The 18,074-nt window shown below is 39.1% G+C and overlaps 1 protein-coding gene across 1 annotated transcript in view; it reads right to left on the bottom strand.

The window, feature by feature from the left end:
- Positions 1 to 240: 240 nt before the first annotated feature.
- IQGAP1 (IQ motif containing GTPase activating protein 1) overlaps positions 241 to 18,074 on the bottom strand; it is a 53,843-nt gene continuing 36,009 nt past the window's right edge. The window contains exons 23-38 of the mRNA XM_018069559.2: positions 17,379 to 17,587; positions 16,554 to 16,709; positions 16,173 to 16,336; positions 15,171 to 15,395; positions 13,783 to 13,923; positions 13,608 to 13,692; positions 11,173 to 11,405; positions 10,292 to 10,424; positions 9,844 to 9,946; positions 8,734 to 8,869; positions 7,388 to 7,475; positions 6,746 to 6,958; positions 5,536 to 5,702; positions 3,798 to 3,920; positions 2,821 to 2,929; positions 241 to 1,274 (exon numbers count right to left, since the gene is read on the bottom strand). Coding sequence (XP_017925048.1) covers positions 1,161 to 1,274; positions 2,821 to 2,929; positions 3,798 to 3,920; positions 5,536 to 5,702; positions 6,746 to 6,958; positions 7,388 to 7,475; positions 8,734 to 8,869; positions 9,844 to 9,946; positions 10,292 to 10,424; positions 11,173 to 11,405; positions 13,608 to 13,692; positions 13,783 to 13,923; positions 15,171 to 15,395; positions 16,173 to 16,336; positions 16,554 to 16,709; positions 17,379 to 17,587 — 2,399 coding nt within the window. The 3' untranslated portion in view covers positions 241 to 1,160. The remainder of the gene's footprint in view (positions 1,275 to 2,820; positions 2,930 to 3,797; positions 3,921 to 5,535; positions 5,703 to 6,745; positions 6,959 to 7,387; positions 7,476 to 8,733; positions 8,870 to 9,843; positions 9,947 to 10,291; positions 10,425 to 11,172; positions 11,406 to 13,607; positions 13,693 to 13,782; positions 13,924 to 15,170; positions 15,396 to 16,172; positions 16,337 to 16,553; positions 16,710 to 17,378; positions 17,588 to 18,074) is intronic.

Raw genomic sequence — 18,074 nt, forward strand, 5'->3', positions numbered from 1 at the left:
AGAAATAAATTGGGGGAAGAGCTGAAGCAAATGATGAATTTAAAGATCAGATGATTTTTTTTTTTTAAGAGTCTCTGCATTTTTATTGGATATAGCAGAACAGCCAGCACCACCACCATGGTGAAAAAAAAACAAACAAAACCCCTGCAAAGTAATAAAAGAAACAGGAACTTCAGTACAGTTGGAAAAAATTAACTTTTTAAAAGGCTAATCTATTTGAGAGTCTTCCTTCGACAAGTCTGCAGGTAGAGCCTAATGTTTATTGCATCAGACACAGATATATAGAACATTGCTCTAAACTGGAAAACAAAAGTTATTTTTACATTTCAAATGCTTTGCAAGCAACATTAAAAGTTAACATGTCTCAAGAAACTTTTTAAGCTTCCTTCCCTTCCCCAAGAAGCTTCTTTTTATCTGTAAGCACTAGTAAATACATTCCACGATACCTCCACTTAAGCGGCCACTTGTAAATTATTACAGTGTGATAAACAGAAGCAAGTCAAGAAAAATGAGACACTGAAGCTGTTCTATGTGGCTGTAGTACATAATCAGGACTAGTTCAGTAACTATTTATGACACCTACTGATTCCCCCAGTCGCAGTAGTTCTATCTTGGCAAGTGGCCGCTGCCATCTCTACCAATGCCAGCTCACAAACAAATGGAGTAACCTGAACCTCAAGCATGTTTTATTTTGGTCATTGCTGCTTGAGAATAATTGGAACCCAAATACAACCTGCAACCCTTTTTTTGCCTTCAGGAAGAGGCAAACAGACCACTTTTGGTCTTAGTGCCAAACAGGCACTAAGAATTCAACTTTCACAAAGCACACAATTAGTCAAATAAAGCATACAAATGCCCTAAGTATATTCTAGTATTAGTTTAATCCCTAACCCCATGTAAAAATACATTCTAGAATAACCTCTTTAAAGGGATCTTCAAAGTTGAAGATAAAGATTATAAATAAAAAGGAAATCAACTCCCTGCAGACTCAATCAGGGCTGTCAATTCACAAGAGGTTCTTAGTCCTCCTTCATGATACATTTGATATATTTATAGCACAGCATGGGCATATACTGAATACATAGCTACATCATTAGAAGTTGTACGTGCAGGTTTCTATTCGTTTCCCCTTTCGCAGAGGAGTTGCCAGCAGAAGTTGGTTACTTCCCATAAAATTTCTTATTCAGAAGAAAGATCAGAAGATTGACATTCACTTTTGCTCTGTCGAACAACTTCATGACAGCAACACCTTCATACTGCAGCTGCAAAAGATCCTGCCAAAGGGAATATCTTAATGAGTGAGGAATCCTCAAGAGCTTGTAGAGAATACAAAAGACCCTGTAGTACTGTAGGATCTTGAGGAGTATCTATCAAAAACTACATGGCATAAAACAGAAAAACAAGAGATTCATTAAAGATCCACTCTTAGTGGGTGAAAAATAAAGTCATTCTAAGGCATTTAAGATCTTCATTTTTTTAAGCTGTGTTTGCTAAAAAAAAAAATTATGAAAGACAGCAGAAATAGAAGACCATTCTAAGAAAGCCAAACTTCACATATAGCCATCTCCAGCCTTTTCATTTGCACAGTAGCCATAAAGTTGTTGTAATATCTGGAAAGGGTGTGCCTAGTTGTGTCATGTACCCATGAAACATTACGACATTCCACAGTGTCACTTTCTAAAAGTTTTAGTTGTCAGACATCTCAGGAAGGTGGCTTAGAGCACTTCAGTCTAGGGCAGCAAAAGAAATGGCATCTCTGTCACTATGTATACGATGCCGATCCAATCTCTCGAGTGTTTATGTAGGCAGTATTTCCAGTTATACTTTGCTTTGTCAGCAATGCACCTGCACTGATTTATCTCAGCAATTAATTTCTTTCAGCAATCCCGATCTTGCAGGGAAACATGGTGGGTAGGGTGCGGATATGTGTGTGATGTCAAATCCCTCATTGCTGTCCTCTCGGAACATCAAATTTATCTGGAAAGCAGTGCTACAAAGGCACAGTGGTATAGTAAACCATGTGCCCCAAAGGCGAGTGACCTTAGGTAGGCAGCCCCATGAACCAAGAAGTTCATGACCAGCTCTGACAAATTAGGAACTGGAATGGACCAGGGGAATCCTCAAAGCACACAACAGGTGAGAGGCAGCTCTCTGTCCCAGCAGCCAGTTAGGTGACACAAACTAACTGCAATGCAAGGTGTTTCTGCACACAATCTGTTTCAAGACACCTGAGGTATACACAATTAATAAACCTAATGACAACCCAGATGGGTAGGGGATGGGTGAAGATAGAAATGCAAGAAGGGGACAAAGACATCAGGCATAACATACTGGCATGAGAGAAAGAATGAGGAACCATTTGGGAAAAGGTCAGTTGGCATACCTGTTCTAGTAGCCTGGCCTAAGTAACGGTTGAGGACACCTAAGAACTGTAAAGTATCTGATATGTGTAGGGTAGCCAGAAAGAATACCAATACATGATGACTGGCTGAAGCCATCACACCCAAGCCCAGCTGACCACTGCCAGAGACTCCCAATCTTTCTGCTGTAGCAGGAAAAAGTTGAAAATGAAAGTGTTTGTTTTGTGTGTGTACATGTAAATGTAACTAAGAATACAGTCTGACATCAGGTTTTCATTAGTGAAAGAAACAAAAAACAGCTTGAGTCCCCCATATGTGCTGCATCTGTTTCGCCTGCAACAAATGGGTTATTCTTGGAAGCATCTTTCAGACTGTTCAGGTTGAAACATGTCATTGCTATTTTCATGAAGAGTCTGGCAAGGGGAACTTACATGCTAGTATTAAATAGGACAGTTCTTACCTGATAATGTAACATAAAGGTTTCCATTTGTACCCCCATGAATTTTGCTTTTACCTCAAAATCTCCTACTTCTTCTGTCGGGCTTATTTCAAAGATCACATTTTTAAACCTATAAAATTTGAGAAATGAAAAATCACAGGGAGAGACTATATGAGATGAAACCTGAAGATAATTTTCTAACAATTCTACTCTTAACTCTTTATTCTATATTCCCATTTGGAATGAGACTGTAAAAGCCAACCAGACTCAATACAACAATGAATGGAAGCCTAACAGATTCTATGTCTGCTAGATCACAACTTCACACAAGCGTAGCAGGATTTAGTATTTAGCTTGTGTAGTCTAAACAGTCTACTTTAGTGCTGCATATATTCATGCCTCATTTAGTACACAGAGTACATTATAAAAAAATTGAAAAATTTTTCAATTTGGGTGGAAAAAATTCTAGTAACAGGCAGCTTCTCTATTTTCCATAGAAGATATACCAACTTCCAAAGGCTAGCAAAATACAGCTGGAGAAACTCAAGCTCGCATTTAAGCTGATTTTTGAACAGTGAAAGCTAGTAGCGATAGTAGCAATTCTCCTAAGAAGGTAATCTTCCATGACCGTGGGGGTGACTGAGAAGGGGTGGGTGGGAAGAGGATGTCATGTTTAAATCCCATTATATTTCTCAATCAACGAACTGCTTTGCTTCAGTCAGAAAAAGAAAACTAAAAAGTGATCATTATGCAAGGTTTCTTGGCCCTAGGATGCCAGCCTAGATCATCAGAACAATTTCTTCAGCAACAATGCTAAAATTCCAACAACAAAACTGCAAGACAGTCTGACACAATCTCAAACAGATCCCCGAATTTCTGTTTCTCAGCTATCAGCACCTAGACTAGTTCTAAGAAATAGATAAGAATTCAACATACCTATTTTCCTCTTCCTCCAAGAAAAGTTATTTAGCTCTAAAGAGTCTTAAAAAGATACTCACTGGTTACCTTGCAGGTCCTCAATCTCTAAAAGTACTCCCTTCTCATGAAGTCTAGCTGCTGTATATTTTAGAGAAATCTTTTTACTGTTTTTGCCTTTCATCTCATGAGGTTTCTTGGAGACTCTGGGGGAAAAAGAAAAAATAAAACAGCCAAATAAGAAGGTCAAACAAGTAAAGAGATTTTGAACAACAAACATTTAATCCTATTTGAAGGAAGGGATAGAATCAGTATAGCTAATGAACTGTGACTAATGCAGATGATAGATGATTATGTATTTATACTAGTGAATTTATTTACAAAGCACTTGTAGCACAGATCAGACCTTTGATTTTCCACTATTAACCAATAATATGCTACAGGAGACGAAAAATAATATTAAAAAAACCAAAATCCTTCAAAAACATAACCACATGGTAATTCATAAAAAGCAGTACCATCTATCATCAGGCAAAAGGGGATCTAGTGACAACTGACATGGAGAAAGCTGAGATTACTCAACAACTATCTTGCCTCAGTTGTCACTGGCAATTACTCTTTTCACATTCCCGCATTTCACAGCACTTTCCTTTTTTTCCCCCAGAAAATCTCAATTGTCTAGCACTATAACTGATTGCATTTGGCATAAAAGAGAGGACAATCTGTAATCAATGGTTTATTTGTATGTAACTACGTTATTTTCATTCCCTGTTCCTAAAACGGACAGGCTGGTCAAGCAGCATGTGCATTATCTGGGTAACCTGCTTCATAGCCACTGGACTCTCTACATTCTCTTCTCCCTGACGGACCAAAAAGTCTTTCAGGTTTGTCTTTTTGATGCCATTCATGGCATCGGCCTCTCCCTGTATTTTCCTACTGCTGCTGAGACCCTTTCCCTAAAACTATCACTGTGGTAAAAGAGTTTGGCTGATGACCTTTGAGCAGACGGCATTACGATTCTTCTTAGCAACACGTGCTTTCTGAAAGAAGCACTTCTAGGGCCATGGAACCACCCACTGTAAATCATCAGGTTCAAGACCATCTAAGGAACCTGGAGGCGCAAAAGTCCATGGGCCCTGATGAGATGTACCTTTGAGTCCTGAGGGAAGTGGCAGAGGAAGTGGATAAGCCACTGTGCATCATATTTGAGAAAACGTGGCAGTCCAGTGAAGTTCCCACTGACTGGAAAAGGCAAATAAGGAACACCTAGTGCACTACAGGCCAGTCTGCCTCACCTCTGTGACTGGTAGATTCTCCTGGAAACTATGCTAAGACACATGGAAAACGAGGAGGTGACTGATGACAGCCACTATGCCTTCACTCAGGTGCTTGGTAAATTTGGTGGCCTTCTATGACAGGTTACAGCATTTGTGGATGAGGGAAGAGTGACTGACACCATCTGTCTGGATTTGTGAAAAGCATTTGACACTCTGCCGCACGACATCCTTGTGTCTAGATTGGAGAGATGCGGATCTGATGGATGGACCACTTGATGGATAAGGACTCAACCAGATAGTTGCACTCAAAGAATTGCAGTCAACAACTTCTCTGTGAGGGTGGCGAGGCCTTGGCACAGGTTGCCCAGAGAAGCTGTGGCTGCCCCATCCTTGGAAGTGTTCAAGACCAGGTTGGACAGGGCTTGGGGCAACCTGGTCTAGTGGAAGTTGTCCCTGCTCATGGCAGGGGGATTAGAATGAGGTGGTCTTTAAGGTCCCTTCCAACCCAAACCATCCTGTGATTATATGGTTCCCAGATACTTACTTGCCCTTGCTGGCCAGGTTATCCAAGCAGGTTTTTATGTAACTTTTGTAATAATCTACTTGTTCCCCATAAAATGTAGCTTTGGAGTTCAAGGCACTGTATGTCTGCTGCAGCTTCACCAGCTCCGCCTTTCTTCTCTGCCGGTATCTACGCTGATTTCTGATGTCCTACACCACAGAGAAAGACAGGCAGAGACTTTAACAGTCATTTGAGCTCTCCAGTTGCTCAGGCCCAGAGCACAGAGTATTTGAAACACACCGTTTGATTTTGCTTAGTCTTGCTTCATGCTACAAGCCTCATTTTAGGAGTCAGAGCTGCTTCTCTGTGATGACTATTTGTGGAACTAACCAACTAGTAGTACAACACAGCAGTACATTTGAACCTTTTGTTGCTTGCTCAAACTTCAATGCTGTCCTAGTTGCAATGACTAGAGTGGGCACCGACAGCACATGATATAAAGGAAAGCAGCATTTTTGTCACCACTGGGTAGGGAAACTATCTTACAAATCATGACTATAACCATAGCAGCACACAGACTTGGTTTTTTTTGTTAGTCAGTCACTAAGCATCAGTTCTCTTAATATCTGAACAAAAAATACCATGTATTTGTCGACTCCTATTTTAATTTTTGATATGTATTATCCATAGTATGATTAATTCTAATCAGATCCCGAAAGGCAATTATTTAGTTGGTTTACTTACGTAACATTTCCCAAATAGTTTTCCAGTAAACATGTGATATAAAATACATTGTCACCGTAGCAATGTACAACAGTATTGGATTTTTCCTTAGCTCCCCCCTACTTAGCATTCAGGTATTCTTGAATGGGTACATTTAAATAAAAATAACAGATAAGATGTCTTAAAGTTATGGGCAAAACTTCCTTAGGTGAACAAGTTTGTAAAGGTACTACTTCAAATGGCAAAAAGGAGCAGAGAAAAAGACCATCCATCAGGACTTCCCCTCCGGGCTATTAAGCTTTTCCTTAAAGTACCTGAGAACCTGGCAAGACAGTCATTTAAGAGAACAGAAACGTCCTATAAAGGACTTCCCAGATGCCAAAGAGGTGGAAATGTTGCAACAAAAGGTAGGTTTGAACTAGCTACTACAAACTTTACTCCTCCTGAAAACTCAGGCCAGTTTCACAACACTGCAAGCTGTGGGGAAATTCCATTATGATTACTAGGAAACCACCAAATGGTATACTACCTTTGCAATGTCATTGATTAGTTCCTGGTATTTATTTTTGGCATTCACTGTCCCCAGTTCTGTCAACTTCTTCAGGCCCGCCTTGATTTTATCTTTTTTTTCTTGAAGATTCAAGTTGCCATCTTCCTTTACAGAGACAGATTTTTTCATCTTATCAGGAGTCTTAGCATCACGAATGGCGCGTTTCTGCATAGCTCTATGATGGTCCGCTTCCTAGAAGAAAAACCCAGAAAATTACAAAGTTCATAAGCAGATCGGTTTTAAGGTAACAAAGAAGCAGAAGCAGATTCTCTAACCTCAAGCAAAACATAGGACAAAGAGTTTTGCTCTGTGACTCCTGTACTGACCCCAATGAATGCATTTTGATGAACATATTCCACACATGGGAACCAGCAGAAGCCTACCTGCCTTCTAAAACGGTCTTCTAGATAAACACATTCTAGTAACTATCGGAGGAGTAAGATTCACATGTACAGTTTACTTCCATTATATACCCTCCTTATTGTTATTACACCCTACTCCACCATCAGTGGAGACAGCTTCACTGCAACACATAAATGGAGATTCCTATGTATACCCACATATATCTAGATAGATGGCAATTTTCTAGTCTAAAACTAATGCAGATAAACAACTTCATACTTGCTCTGAGGTAGCTGAAGTTTCCAAGATTTCAGTCAGCGTCTCCCCTGGTTGGAAGCGGATTACATCAACAATTAAACGTTTTGTGCTGCAAAGAAATCAAGAATAGGAGAAAAAACTTTAAATTGAAAGACCGTCAATACTGTTCTATTCTGCAACAATACCAATGTTATTGATTTACCTAAAGTCAGATTAACACTGGATGAGCACTCAGGTAGTCTTAGGCTAGATCAGACTTTTTTGACAGTGAATCACTGGAAACCGGTTCCCTGAAAGGTTCCTCTATGTAATACATAAAGGTTTGCTCTTAGGTACTCCCACATATTCCAAGGTAACCCCAGTACTGCCATGTGGACTGCAGAAGCTGCATCAAGGTGAAAGATAAAGGAGGTAGCAGTCACGGCGAATTTGTACAACCAGAAAAGGTCTATACTATTATCCAGGCAGAAGTGCACTTCAGTGCTTTATAATAGGTGTCAAAAAACACAAAAGGGTTATTTTCTTATATGCATGGTAACAGAGACAAAGCAGATCCCTGACTCCAATCTGGCGATAGACAGGGTCATTCCTTGATCTCAGCTGGTATATAATCACAGTCAGTGGATACTCTGAGGCACTTCTGTCCTTGAGCCACACAATGAAATCAAATAGCTTCTTCAGTACTTTGCCATCAGGTTGGAATTATTTCTGACATCACACAAAGTGCATCACACACACACCTTTCTCATCATCCACAACTTAATGACTACCAGTGCATCTGGTAAATCTTCACTTTTGAAATCAATGTCATCTTCTTCCAGTGGGTAGGAAAATACTGATGTATCTTTTAAGAAGCCCAGTTAAAGTTATTTTTGGAGACAAAATTTTCTTCTGGGAGATCATTATTCTGTCTAGGTCAAGGGCAAGCTGACCTGAAGAATTTTCAATTAAACTATCTAGCATCTGAGCAGGAATGCATCAGTGGGTAAATATGCATCTGAATGTCAGGTCACTGCTCTATACATCTCAGCAATAGGGATTTGCTTAAAATTTGCAAAGAGTCAATATTAGTACAAAGTTCTCCAGAATAAAGAGTCTGGCAATTATTAAGTCCCTGACAGTCCATTGCTCTCTTTCCATTAGACTAATAACATCAATATTTCTCAAAAAGGCCATTAGTCTTCATCTATTAAGTCATGCCACAGCATTGAAAAGGATATGGCTACAAGCTCGGTGTATTTGGAGTAACAGTCCCACTTTTGTTTAAATTATGCCTCATTTATCTTCTTTTCACGTGCAGATTAACTGTGAAAGTTCTGGTTCCTCGTTCTTTTGAGAAACATATCAGATAGTTAACCCTTACTTACTTCAACAGAATTGTCCTTGCATCCACCTCTGCATTCTCATCACCAGGAACATCAAATTTGTTAGTGAGTGTGAGAGAAACCTCAGTCTTTGCTAGCATTTCCCTGCTGGGGTCATTAACATTGCCAGACCCTTCCCCTGCCAAGCAGAAAGAGTTTACAGATTAAATCACATTCTTTACATTCTTGACTGCTAGGGCTTTGTAATTTTTCCCTATATTACAGATTAGAGAAAAACTAGACTGCTTCCTGTACTATCAAAAGGACACTATAAAAGCCAAAACTAACTTTTTAAGACATCATCTTGAACACGTTACAGACTTTTTCTTAACAAATCTGAAAGAACGTTACTGAGAAGAGTAGCTGAACTGCCAAGAATCTTTTCGAAATAAAAATATAGTGACACGCCTATGTCCATGTCCTCCTTAGAATGAATCTTCCAAGCTAAGAGCAAAGTCCTTGTTGGTAACTAAGCTTGTAATCTTCTACTAAACAAAGTAAGCTATCCTGTCAAAAAGAAATTTTCCTGCTCTAACTTGCACCAGAACAGTTATTAGGAAGTTTCCCCCTGTTTCTTACAAGGCTGCAGAAAGATTAAACTCTGACATATTAACAACAGCAATAGAATGCACACAGGAGAAATTAAATGAGAAAGGAGGGCAAGTTCTAGCTAAACCCAAGGTCTAGGTTTGCTCAGATAACACTTGTTATGTTCTGTTCTTTGCCAGTGCCTGGAAGAAAATGTGCTAGCAATGACTCCTTTAAAAGGTTCCAACCTTTTTCATCAAGCGACTTCAAGGTGTTTGCTGTCAAAGCATCCTCTCCAAAAACTATGCCTGTTTGCCTCCCTCCTCCCTACTAGATTTCAAACTTCAAATAGCTGCAACGTAGTAATCAAGGTGAGGTGAGGGGGGTGGGGAGAAGAGAAAGAACCCCTGGTTTTTTCAGGGTAATAAATTCTGCCGAGAGAATATGCTGCAACAAATCTGCTGCTGATTTTTAGAGCGCGTCCTCCCAAACGACCTGTGATGATTGCTTATACAGTTTCTTTACTGCACTTTAAGTCATTTAAGGTAATAACATGTATTTCTTAAGTAAAATAAACTAGACCACCTATTAAGGACTCAATTGTAGGAACCTCTCCGAGATCGTCCAGCAGCTCGTGAATCGGATCATTGTGCTCAGGAGCAATTGCATCTTGATGGTCTAAGAGCAACTAGATAAACAGAAAAAACAATTATGTTGTTAACAGTACATCCTTTTCTAGACAGTAAAATTTCATTACTCTAAGCTAATATCTTTTAGAAAAAAAATCTTATTTCACTAAACTCCAAAGCATCAACATTCAAAGCTGTGCCAATATCACACACTTAAATGATTTCAAAAGAAACTTAGTGAAGCCATAATAAATTACTTGATTCTATAAATCAACAAGCTCTCACCACTACAAATCGAGACAACTTTCAGCCTTATATTCAGTAACTTTGTGCTTCAGCCAGAAGTAGTATTTTCTTTGTAAGCACTGCTTATAAAGAGTAACTTGTGACTAATGTATACTTACAGTGTGTGTATTGATGATTTCACCAATAGAAATATAAATAACCGGTTTAGTGAGAGTCACCAGGTCAGAATATTCATCAATATTAAACTTATCCTGCAATTCAGGAACCTCACAGGCAGCCTGAAAAAAACGTCTTCAAAACAAAGGAGAGAAGAACAGCATGACACTAAGCGTGATGTGATGTATCAAGAGCATTAACTCCCCATGACCATCTCAAGTATAGTCTCTCCTCTTTAAACTATGGCACATTAGGACCCACTACAGTTTGTCACCTTTAGTTTAACACATTAGAACCAACCTAGCAAATTTAATTATTGATATTGGCCATGTTGACATTTGCGCATTTTCCGTATTGACAGGGCTGGTCTATAGCTTCAGTCACCTTGTTCACACATCCTCGTGCTCCCGTCGCATTATCACCCCTTGCCCCTAGCAACCTCTGGCTACTTCCAAAACATGAGAGGTATAAGATGACAACTCTTGAACAAAAGATCGCTTCAACTACATGAAGAGATAAATGCACCACTAGATTTTAATGTGGAACCAGGGTTCGCATGGGACATAAGAATGTATGTCCATGCTGGTTGTCCATGTCCAAAGTACCACAATAAGTAAGTGCAAAAGCAACCTTTATTCTGGAAGCTCTTAAATCGAAACACTGGACTTTGCAATCCCATTAACATACAAGGTATTGCTCATAAATTCCACGTACATGTTTTATCTGCCATTGTCAATGATGTTTATGGCAGTGAAATCTCTTATTTTCAACAGACATTTGACAGAGATAGAATCTATTATATTCAAAATTTATAATTTTCCCTTAATACTTCCAACGTTACCCTCTGCCAAACTTCCCAACTTAATTAGCTAAGGTCTAATACCTGAATTTCTGGTATGACTGCAACAGGTATTCATTAATGATGCTTAGATGAGCATTGTCTCCCATGAACATCTTATTGGATGCAGCATGCTGCAACATCTTTGCAATGGAACCAAGGTTTCTACGTTGATCTGTGGTCAGCTGACCTCCAGCTGAAAGGTCAATGATGTCAAATGCATCTGGTGCGACAATGGCTGGATTCATGTAGCGATAATAGAGTAAGTTGCCAACAATCTGGGAAAAGTTGAGTAGAGAAGAAATGCATCAATAAACAATAGTACAGGACGCAACTGGATTTTAGTGAAACTAATCTGTGCTTTGATAAAATTATTTTCTCATAAGCCAGAAGACCCTTTCCCATACAAAGGTTCTGCTGTGCTGCTGTATAGAAACACATACCATCCCAAAGAATCTACAGTGTAAAAAAAAATATCATTAAGATGCAATAGGACGGTCAACACAAAAAGGAAAGACTGAGCACTGCTAGTCGCAGGACAATACAGCAGCAGATATTCCTACGCGTAAAGGTCTAGAACTTAAACTTATAAAAATGTATGGATAGGAGATATTAAAAGTTACCAATGGACTACTGATAAGAGCATGAGACAGTCTGTCAGGAGAATTAAATGTAACTGAGTTAGTCAAAGAGAGGGCAGAATGATCACAGTATAGAGGAATCTGATAATGCAGTTTCAATATGGAGCAAGAGCTAATACTTAGAGGAGCGTGCAGCATTGGCTGCCATCTCTGACAAAGAAAAAAGGCTGAGGAAGAATGGTAGACCAAGAAGTTAAACTGAGGAAATTACTTTCCATTTGTTCTCCAAAGCCCTTTTCTCTTTCAGAATAATTCTTCTATAAGCCGCAACATATTCAGGGACAGACCCCCCAGTTAGTGAGTAACCAAGAAAACATTTTATCCAGAGATAAGGAACTCAGAAGTACAGAAGATGAATGGCATTTGACACTTCAAAAATCCAATTTACCTAGTCAAATGTGAGCAGCAATAAATTTCAAGGAACTGCAGATAAAGATTATCACATTATCCATATGCTCACAAAGATAATTCTAACCTGTATTTGATATTTAGCCAAAAGTAATTCCAGCAATGAAACAGGAATTAACCCAACATGCTGATTTACAGCGATAGTTCTCACATCACATGCTCATTTGCAGAAGAAGGTCACTGAATCTTGGCTTCACCTGCTTGCCATGTGACTTAAATGTACAGAAGAGATTGGGGTCTGAACAAACAGCTGAAAACACAGAAAAAAAATCCAGCTGTTGCTAAGCAGTCCCAGAAATTAACAACTGTTTTCAGTGAGGTCATGTTTTTCACAACTGTTTCATGCAAGCCTCTGCTGTACTCTCACAGATTATGCCATGGGACGGTAACAGTCAAAGCTGTTTACTACTAGTAATAAGAAAATACATCTGTGAAAGAAACTGAATTAATAACTTTCAAACTTGCAGGGCAAAAAGAACAGTATATCACATGGGTATCTTTGGTTGCCAAAAAAAATCTAAAAGTAGTTATTGCACAAAACTGCAGTTTTGACTTTCATATGGACAGTTACATTGTTTCCACGAGGATTAACAAAAACCGCAGTTTTCCACCTAAATTTACAGATGGAAGAAATTAATTCACCTGCATAGAAAGAACCGATGTCTCAAAATGGGAAAGCACAGAACTAGAAGAGAGAAGAAAACAGCATTCAGATTGGTAATTATTTTATAATGAAGTAAAGGCAGAGAAGTTTAAAGAGACGTTTCAAGTATTCTAAGAACCAAACTTTGTTTTATTAAAAAGTAAAGCATTCATGGGCACAAAGGCCTTCACAACTACTAAAAGTCATAAAACCAAAGAAATTTCAATGAAAATCCCAAAGCTATACCCATCTGAGAGCACCTTCTATTAGGATCCTTTTAGTTCTCAAAATTAACTGAAATGCAAAATACAAAACTGACTAGATATCACGGGAAGTGACTCTCTACATACTGCTGTCAAACTATCCTAGAGCGTTACAGAGGGGAATTAGGAATATCAGAATTTTGCATATAGACTTTTTGACTTGTCTCATTAAGGAAGGAGCAGCTGGCTGTGATCATACTAGTAAAGCCAAGGTTTACTTTCTAGGAGCAACAGTAACCCAAGTCAAGAAACCAAAAGGATCAAATGACCAAGATGTTTAAAGCAAAGCAAAAGCAACAGGATACCGCCTTCGAAACAATGTACTATATCTCGAGTGATGTATATGAAGCTAACATCAATATCCTGATGTGAAATATTTTCTGTCTGTAGAGGTAAATAAATGAGCTTTATACAGGTTTACATGCACTCCTCTCCACACATATAGCCAAGAAGAGAAAAGAATGGGATGCGTTTGCCACAGCCAATTTGGATGACAATTATTCACAAGGGTGTTCAGATCCTCACCTTCAGAAGCTCATCCTCGCCAGCATCAGGAAACTTCTCATGCAGGGAGTCTTTCAGGACCTTAGCAATGAAACGCATTCCATAACTTTGAGAGAAAGAAAAGGTCAAGTCAGACTGCTGCAAGCAGGAACCCGCCAACAACTCAAGGATAATACTGTGGGTACATCAGACTCACGGGATTTTGTCCACTGAACTAACTATGGCAGACAGGAACTTGTCTGTCACTGTCCTCATGTTTCTGATTGAGGCATCCAGGCGCGTCCTCACCTCTTCGTGACTTAGTGCTTGTTCAGACGTAACATCGTACGGCAGTTTGCTATTTGAAAAAGTCAAACATAAAGGTGAATATTACTCAGGCTAGCATGTTTCAAGAATTTATAGCCTGACACAGAAACAAGTTTATATTCACTGACAAGAGCTGCGCATTGCCCTTTTAGGCACTGTGAGAAACAAAATTTTTTCCTTTTACTCCCTTTACTTTCCCTTGCAATGGTCACTGCGACAAAAGGCCCAGCTAACTCAAAAGCGAATCTTTCTTACAGCACGCACACTAGGCAAAAAAAGCACCAACTGTAACACACAGTGGTACTTCAGACTGCAAACAGGTGAAAAAGAAAGCTACACATTTGAGTATTAAGATGATAAAAACCTGGACACAAGTAGAACCTAGAACAGCATCCATAAAATCAATATAACATGAGATTGGTGGGAAAGTGTACCAAATTAATCGTTATATTTTTTTCAATCAGTTGAAACTACCGCATAGAATTCCAGTGAACACAGATGGACAAAGCTGACAATTCATAAAAGCATATCCTAAATCTCATGTACAGAGAAGAATCTGAACACACATCTTCGCCTACATTTTTAACATGTCCAGAATTTTGCACAAAGTGTACAAAGATATATGACTGCAGATATGCTTCAAATGGAGAAATTCACTCATCTGTATGGTTTTTGCTTTTTTTTTTTTTAAAGTATGTTAAAAAAAAACAATAACACAATAGAAACCTCCAGTTCTAGCAAATCACAAGCATTGGAAGAAAAAGAAACCAAAATGACACAAAATCATGTAGCACAATGCAATTGTCATCAATGGCCAATATTAACTAGAAAGATTTCAGGACTAAGAGAATTGAAATGTCATGCTTTTTGCCAGCAAAAGAGGTTTTGTTGGTTTGAAAATAGTACCTGTTTGCAAAGGCTATATATATGACATGAACACAGACTGATGTGAAGAGATTCTCAAATACCTTTTCTTACTATGAATTCTTTTAGGTTAGAAGGCATCTCATAGCTAACTATCAAGTCAACATAGGAGAACACCAAAGAGCATTTCTTCTTCCATCTCCTAATGACATTCCCTTTCAATACTGTCGCAGCACCATCACCGCAGTATGATCTTTAGAATCCTTGGATGAAAGCCATCTTGAGGAGACTAAAAGCCAGTATCAGTTGGACAGATGCATGCAACGGAGCGAAGTATGGTTTTGAATGATTAACCAAGCAATGCAAAGCAGCTAAGCAATGTTTAGAAAAATACAGTATTAGCAGGTCCCATACCTGGCCTCTCCAGTTTGAGACTCCATCTGGTTAACCCACGACTTGTAAATATCCACCGGATCAGTTTTGATATTAAGTGATTTGTCATCAATTATTTCCTTCACAACCGGTCCCAGGATCTGCCTCAAGGCATTCTGACCGCGAGCACCACGGTTGAAACTTACCACCATCTTAATAACAGTAGGATTCCCAGTCACAATTTCATGTATCTGGTCTACTTTTGATCTGAAGAAGAAAGAATCTACGTGAAATATGAGGTATGCATAACTCTGTCAGTGCCTACATCTCCCTGGACTACTAATCCAAGCATGAATTTAAGGGCAAAAAAAAAAAAATCTTCTTTAGAAGTTGTTATTTGTTTCAGGGTATATACCATCTTCAAGCTTTAAAAGCATTCCCAAAAATACTTAAAGAGTAGTTCCTCAAAAATTTCATTGAGCATTCTTCCTCACAGCAAGTTATGCTGCTCTGCATTGTAAAGAACTGAAGTCATATAACACTGAGCTCCTAAGGCCTAACCAATCTAACAAAATATGTCTGAAGACAGCCTGAGTTTCTAACAATGACAGGAAATAGAAATGCCAAATATTAAAGCCTCTTGTTTTCAGACTCCTCATCAGCTTTTGGGAACCCAAAAAGCTTGGATTTAGCTCTCTCCCTAGCTTGTAAAGCCTGAGTTTGCAGTTTGTTGGAGGTGTTTATAATCAGACACCAGAGAATTGAGATTAGACTGAATTTTAGCATGACTGCATCAGATCAAAAGTAGCTGCCATGTTGAGCAGTGAAGTCTTGACTGAAGTAAAAAGCCCTCATCCTCAATGGACATACTCGATTCTTCTGATATAGACTACACTAAGAGATATGAAATGGGGAGAGGACAGTGAAAGGACAGATTAGCATTATCTGCATATTAGCACGAGACTTAACATGAAAACTGCCTCAATTTGAGAAATTGCCAAAACTGATTCAACAGCAAGAATGCGCTATATTGCTACCACATACTTGATCTCTTCCTGCAGTGCTGTTTGGAAAAGTCGTAACAACAAGTATTCCTCTCTTTGATTGGATGCGTAGTTATACAGCGTGAAGATGACAGAATCCATGAACTTTGTGGATTTGTTTTGAGGCATCTGAAAAATCAGCTTGGCCAAGTAGGTTGGGTTAGTCTACAACAACAAGAAAAATTACTTAGTATGCATGTCCCCATCAGTGTTGCCAAAAACTAAGGTAGTTCAAAACAGTTGCCAGTTGAACTTCATGACCTTAAAGGTATTTTCCAACCTTAACGGTTCTATGAAAACTACAGTGCATAAGCAAAGACTGTGCTAAGACACATAAGCCTCTATGACAAGAGGTTACTGAGTGGCGTACAAAGTTTCTTACCTGAAGTAGGTAGAACAGATGCTGATAGGCTTCCAGCTTTTCTCTCTTCTCTTTGCTCAATGCTTTCAAACCTCCTCTTTGTTTGTTCAGCATCATCATGTCAGAGAGCTGTTCCTTGTTCTTCTTGGTAAGTTTTTTGCTGTGAGAAACAACATCCTGGAAAGAAAGAATAGGTATAGATTCCACTCTAAGAAGTTTCTAACAGGCAATATTGGAAAACAGTTGCATCTGAGAGTCCACTTCTCTTGGATGTAGAAAGGCAGGGTCAAGGTATGCCTGGGGCTATTAAAGTGAAGCATTATTTGCTAAGGCAGCAGTTTCTCTGGGCTTACAACTTAAAACCCCTGTTCCATACTTAGTTGGTTCACTGCCTCTACATACTCAGACGGCAATGGCATTTTTCACTGCAAGCATCAGTCAAGCGCTGCAGCTTCCTTCCAAGATAAATTTTGGTACACCAATGGGGATTTTGCATAGGGAGAAGCCTACTGTAATGAAATCCAGGACCACACAAAGGAGCAACAAAACAGAGTTATCAAAGCGTTCAAACACAAAATCTGTTGCATTTATTAGATCAAGAAAGTCTGGTATTTGCCTTTTTTAGCTTCAGGTCTTGCTTCTTCTCCTCCTACAGTTTTTTTTCTAGGGATGCATACTAAATTAGTGGAATGGACTAAGAATCTATTGGGAGTAAAAACTGCAAGTCTGGGGCAATGTTTTCTACTGGGTTTGAGCAACTGACATCTGCAGCCAGAAGCTCTCCAGGCTAACTACCACTGGGCTCAATTCAATCTGTAGCTGGTCTCCCATAAGCACATTTCTTACCTGCAATGTAATTTTGTTTTTCACTAGCAGCCCAATTTTGATGTCCATGAGATTGAGGTCATTTTCCAATTGCTGATTGGATCGGATCAAGGTTACAACTTCCTCACGCAGTTTCATTAGCTCAAGCTCCTCCTGAAAATCTTGGTCACTCTGGTCGAGCAAATGGACAAATTTCCGAACCACAGTCATAGGTGGGTTTTCAGCATTAACTAAAAACAGGCAAAAAAAAAGAAACATCAAGGGATGGCAAACAGAAGTAAATATATGCCTTATCTATGTTCAAACAGCACATCAAGGAGCATCCAGAACTAAATTAGTACCAGTAAGTCTAAACAGCTTCTGACATTTTTTCATTTCTTGTTTAGGAAAATCATAAGAGAAGCAAAGAAGAACAAAGTCAGTATCAGCAGAGGCTAAGTCCACACTGTCAAAGCTAACTGCAAACCTATACTTCTAGATATCAGCAGAAAAAGCAACAGCTAGAATCAAGTTTTCCTTCAGCCTCAAGAACTACCTACTTTCTGCACTGCCCTACCAAAGGTTCATCCCAATCACTCCTCAAAACTGTCTTGATGTTATAGATCACACAACCAACATCATGTTAGTTGACGAGAAGTTTGACGTGACCCAGCAATGTGCACTTGCAGCCTAGAAAGCCAACTGCATCCTGGGCTGCATCAAAAGCAGCATGGCCAG

The sequence above is a fragment of the Manacus vitellinus genome, unplaced genomic scaffold (assembly GCF_001715985.3).
Source record: "Manacus vitellinus isolate BGI_N305 unplaced genomic scaffold, ASM171598v3 scaffold_16_pilon, whole genome shotgun sequence".
NCBI lineage: Eukaryota > Metazoa > Chordata > Aves > Passeriformes > Pipridae > Manacus > Manacus vitellinus.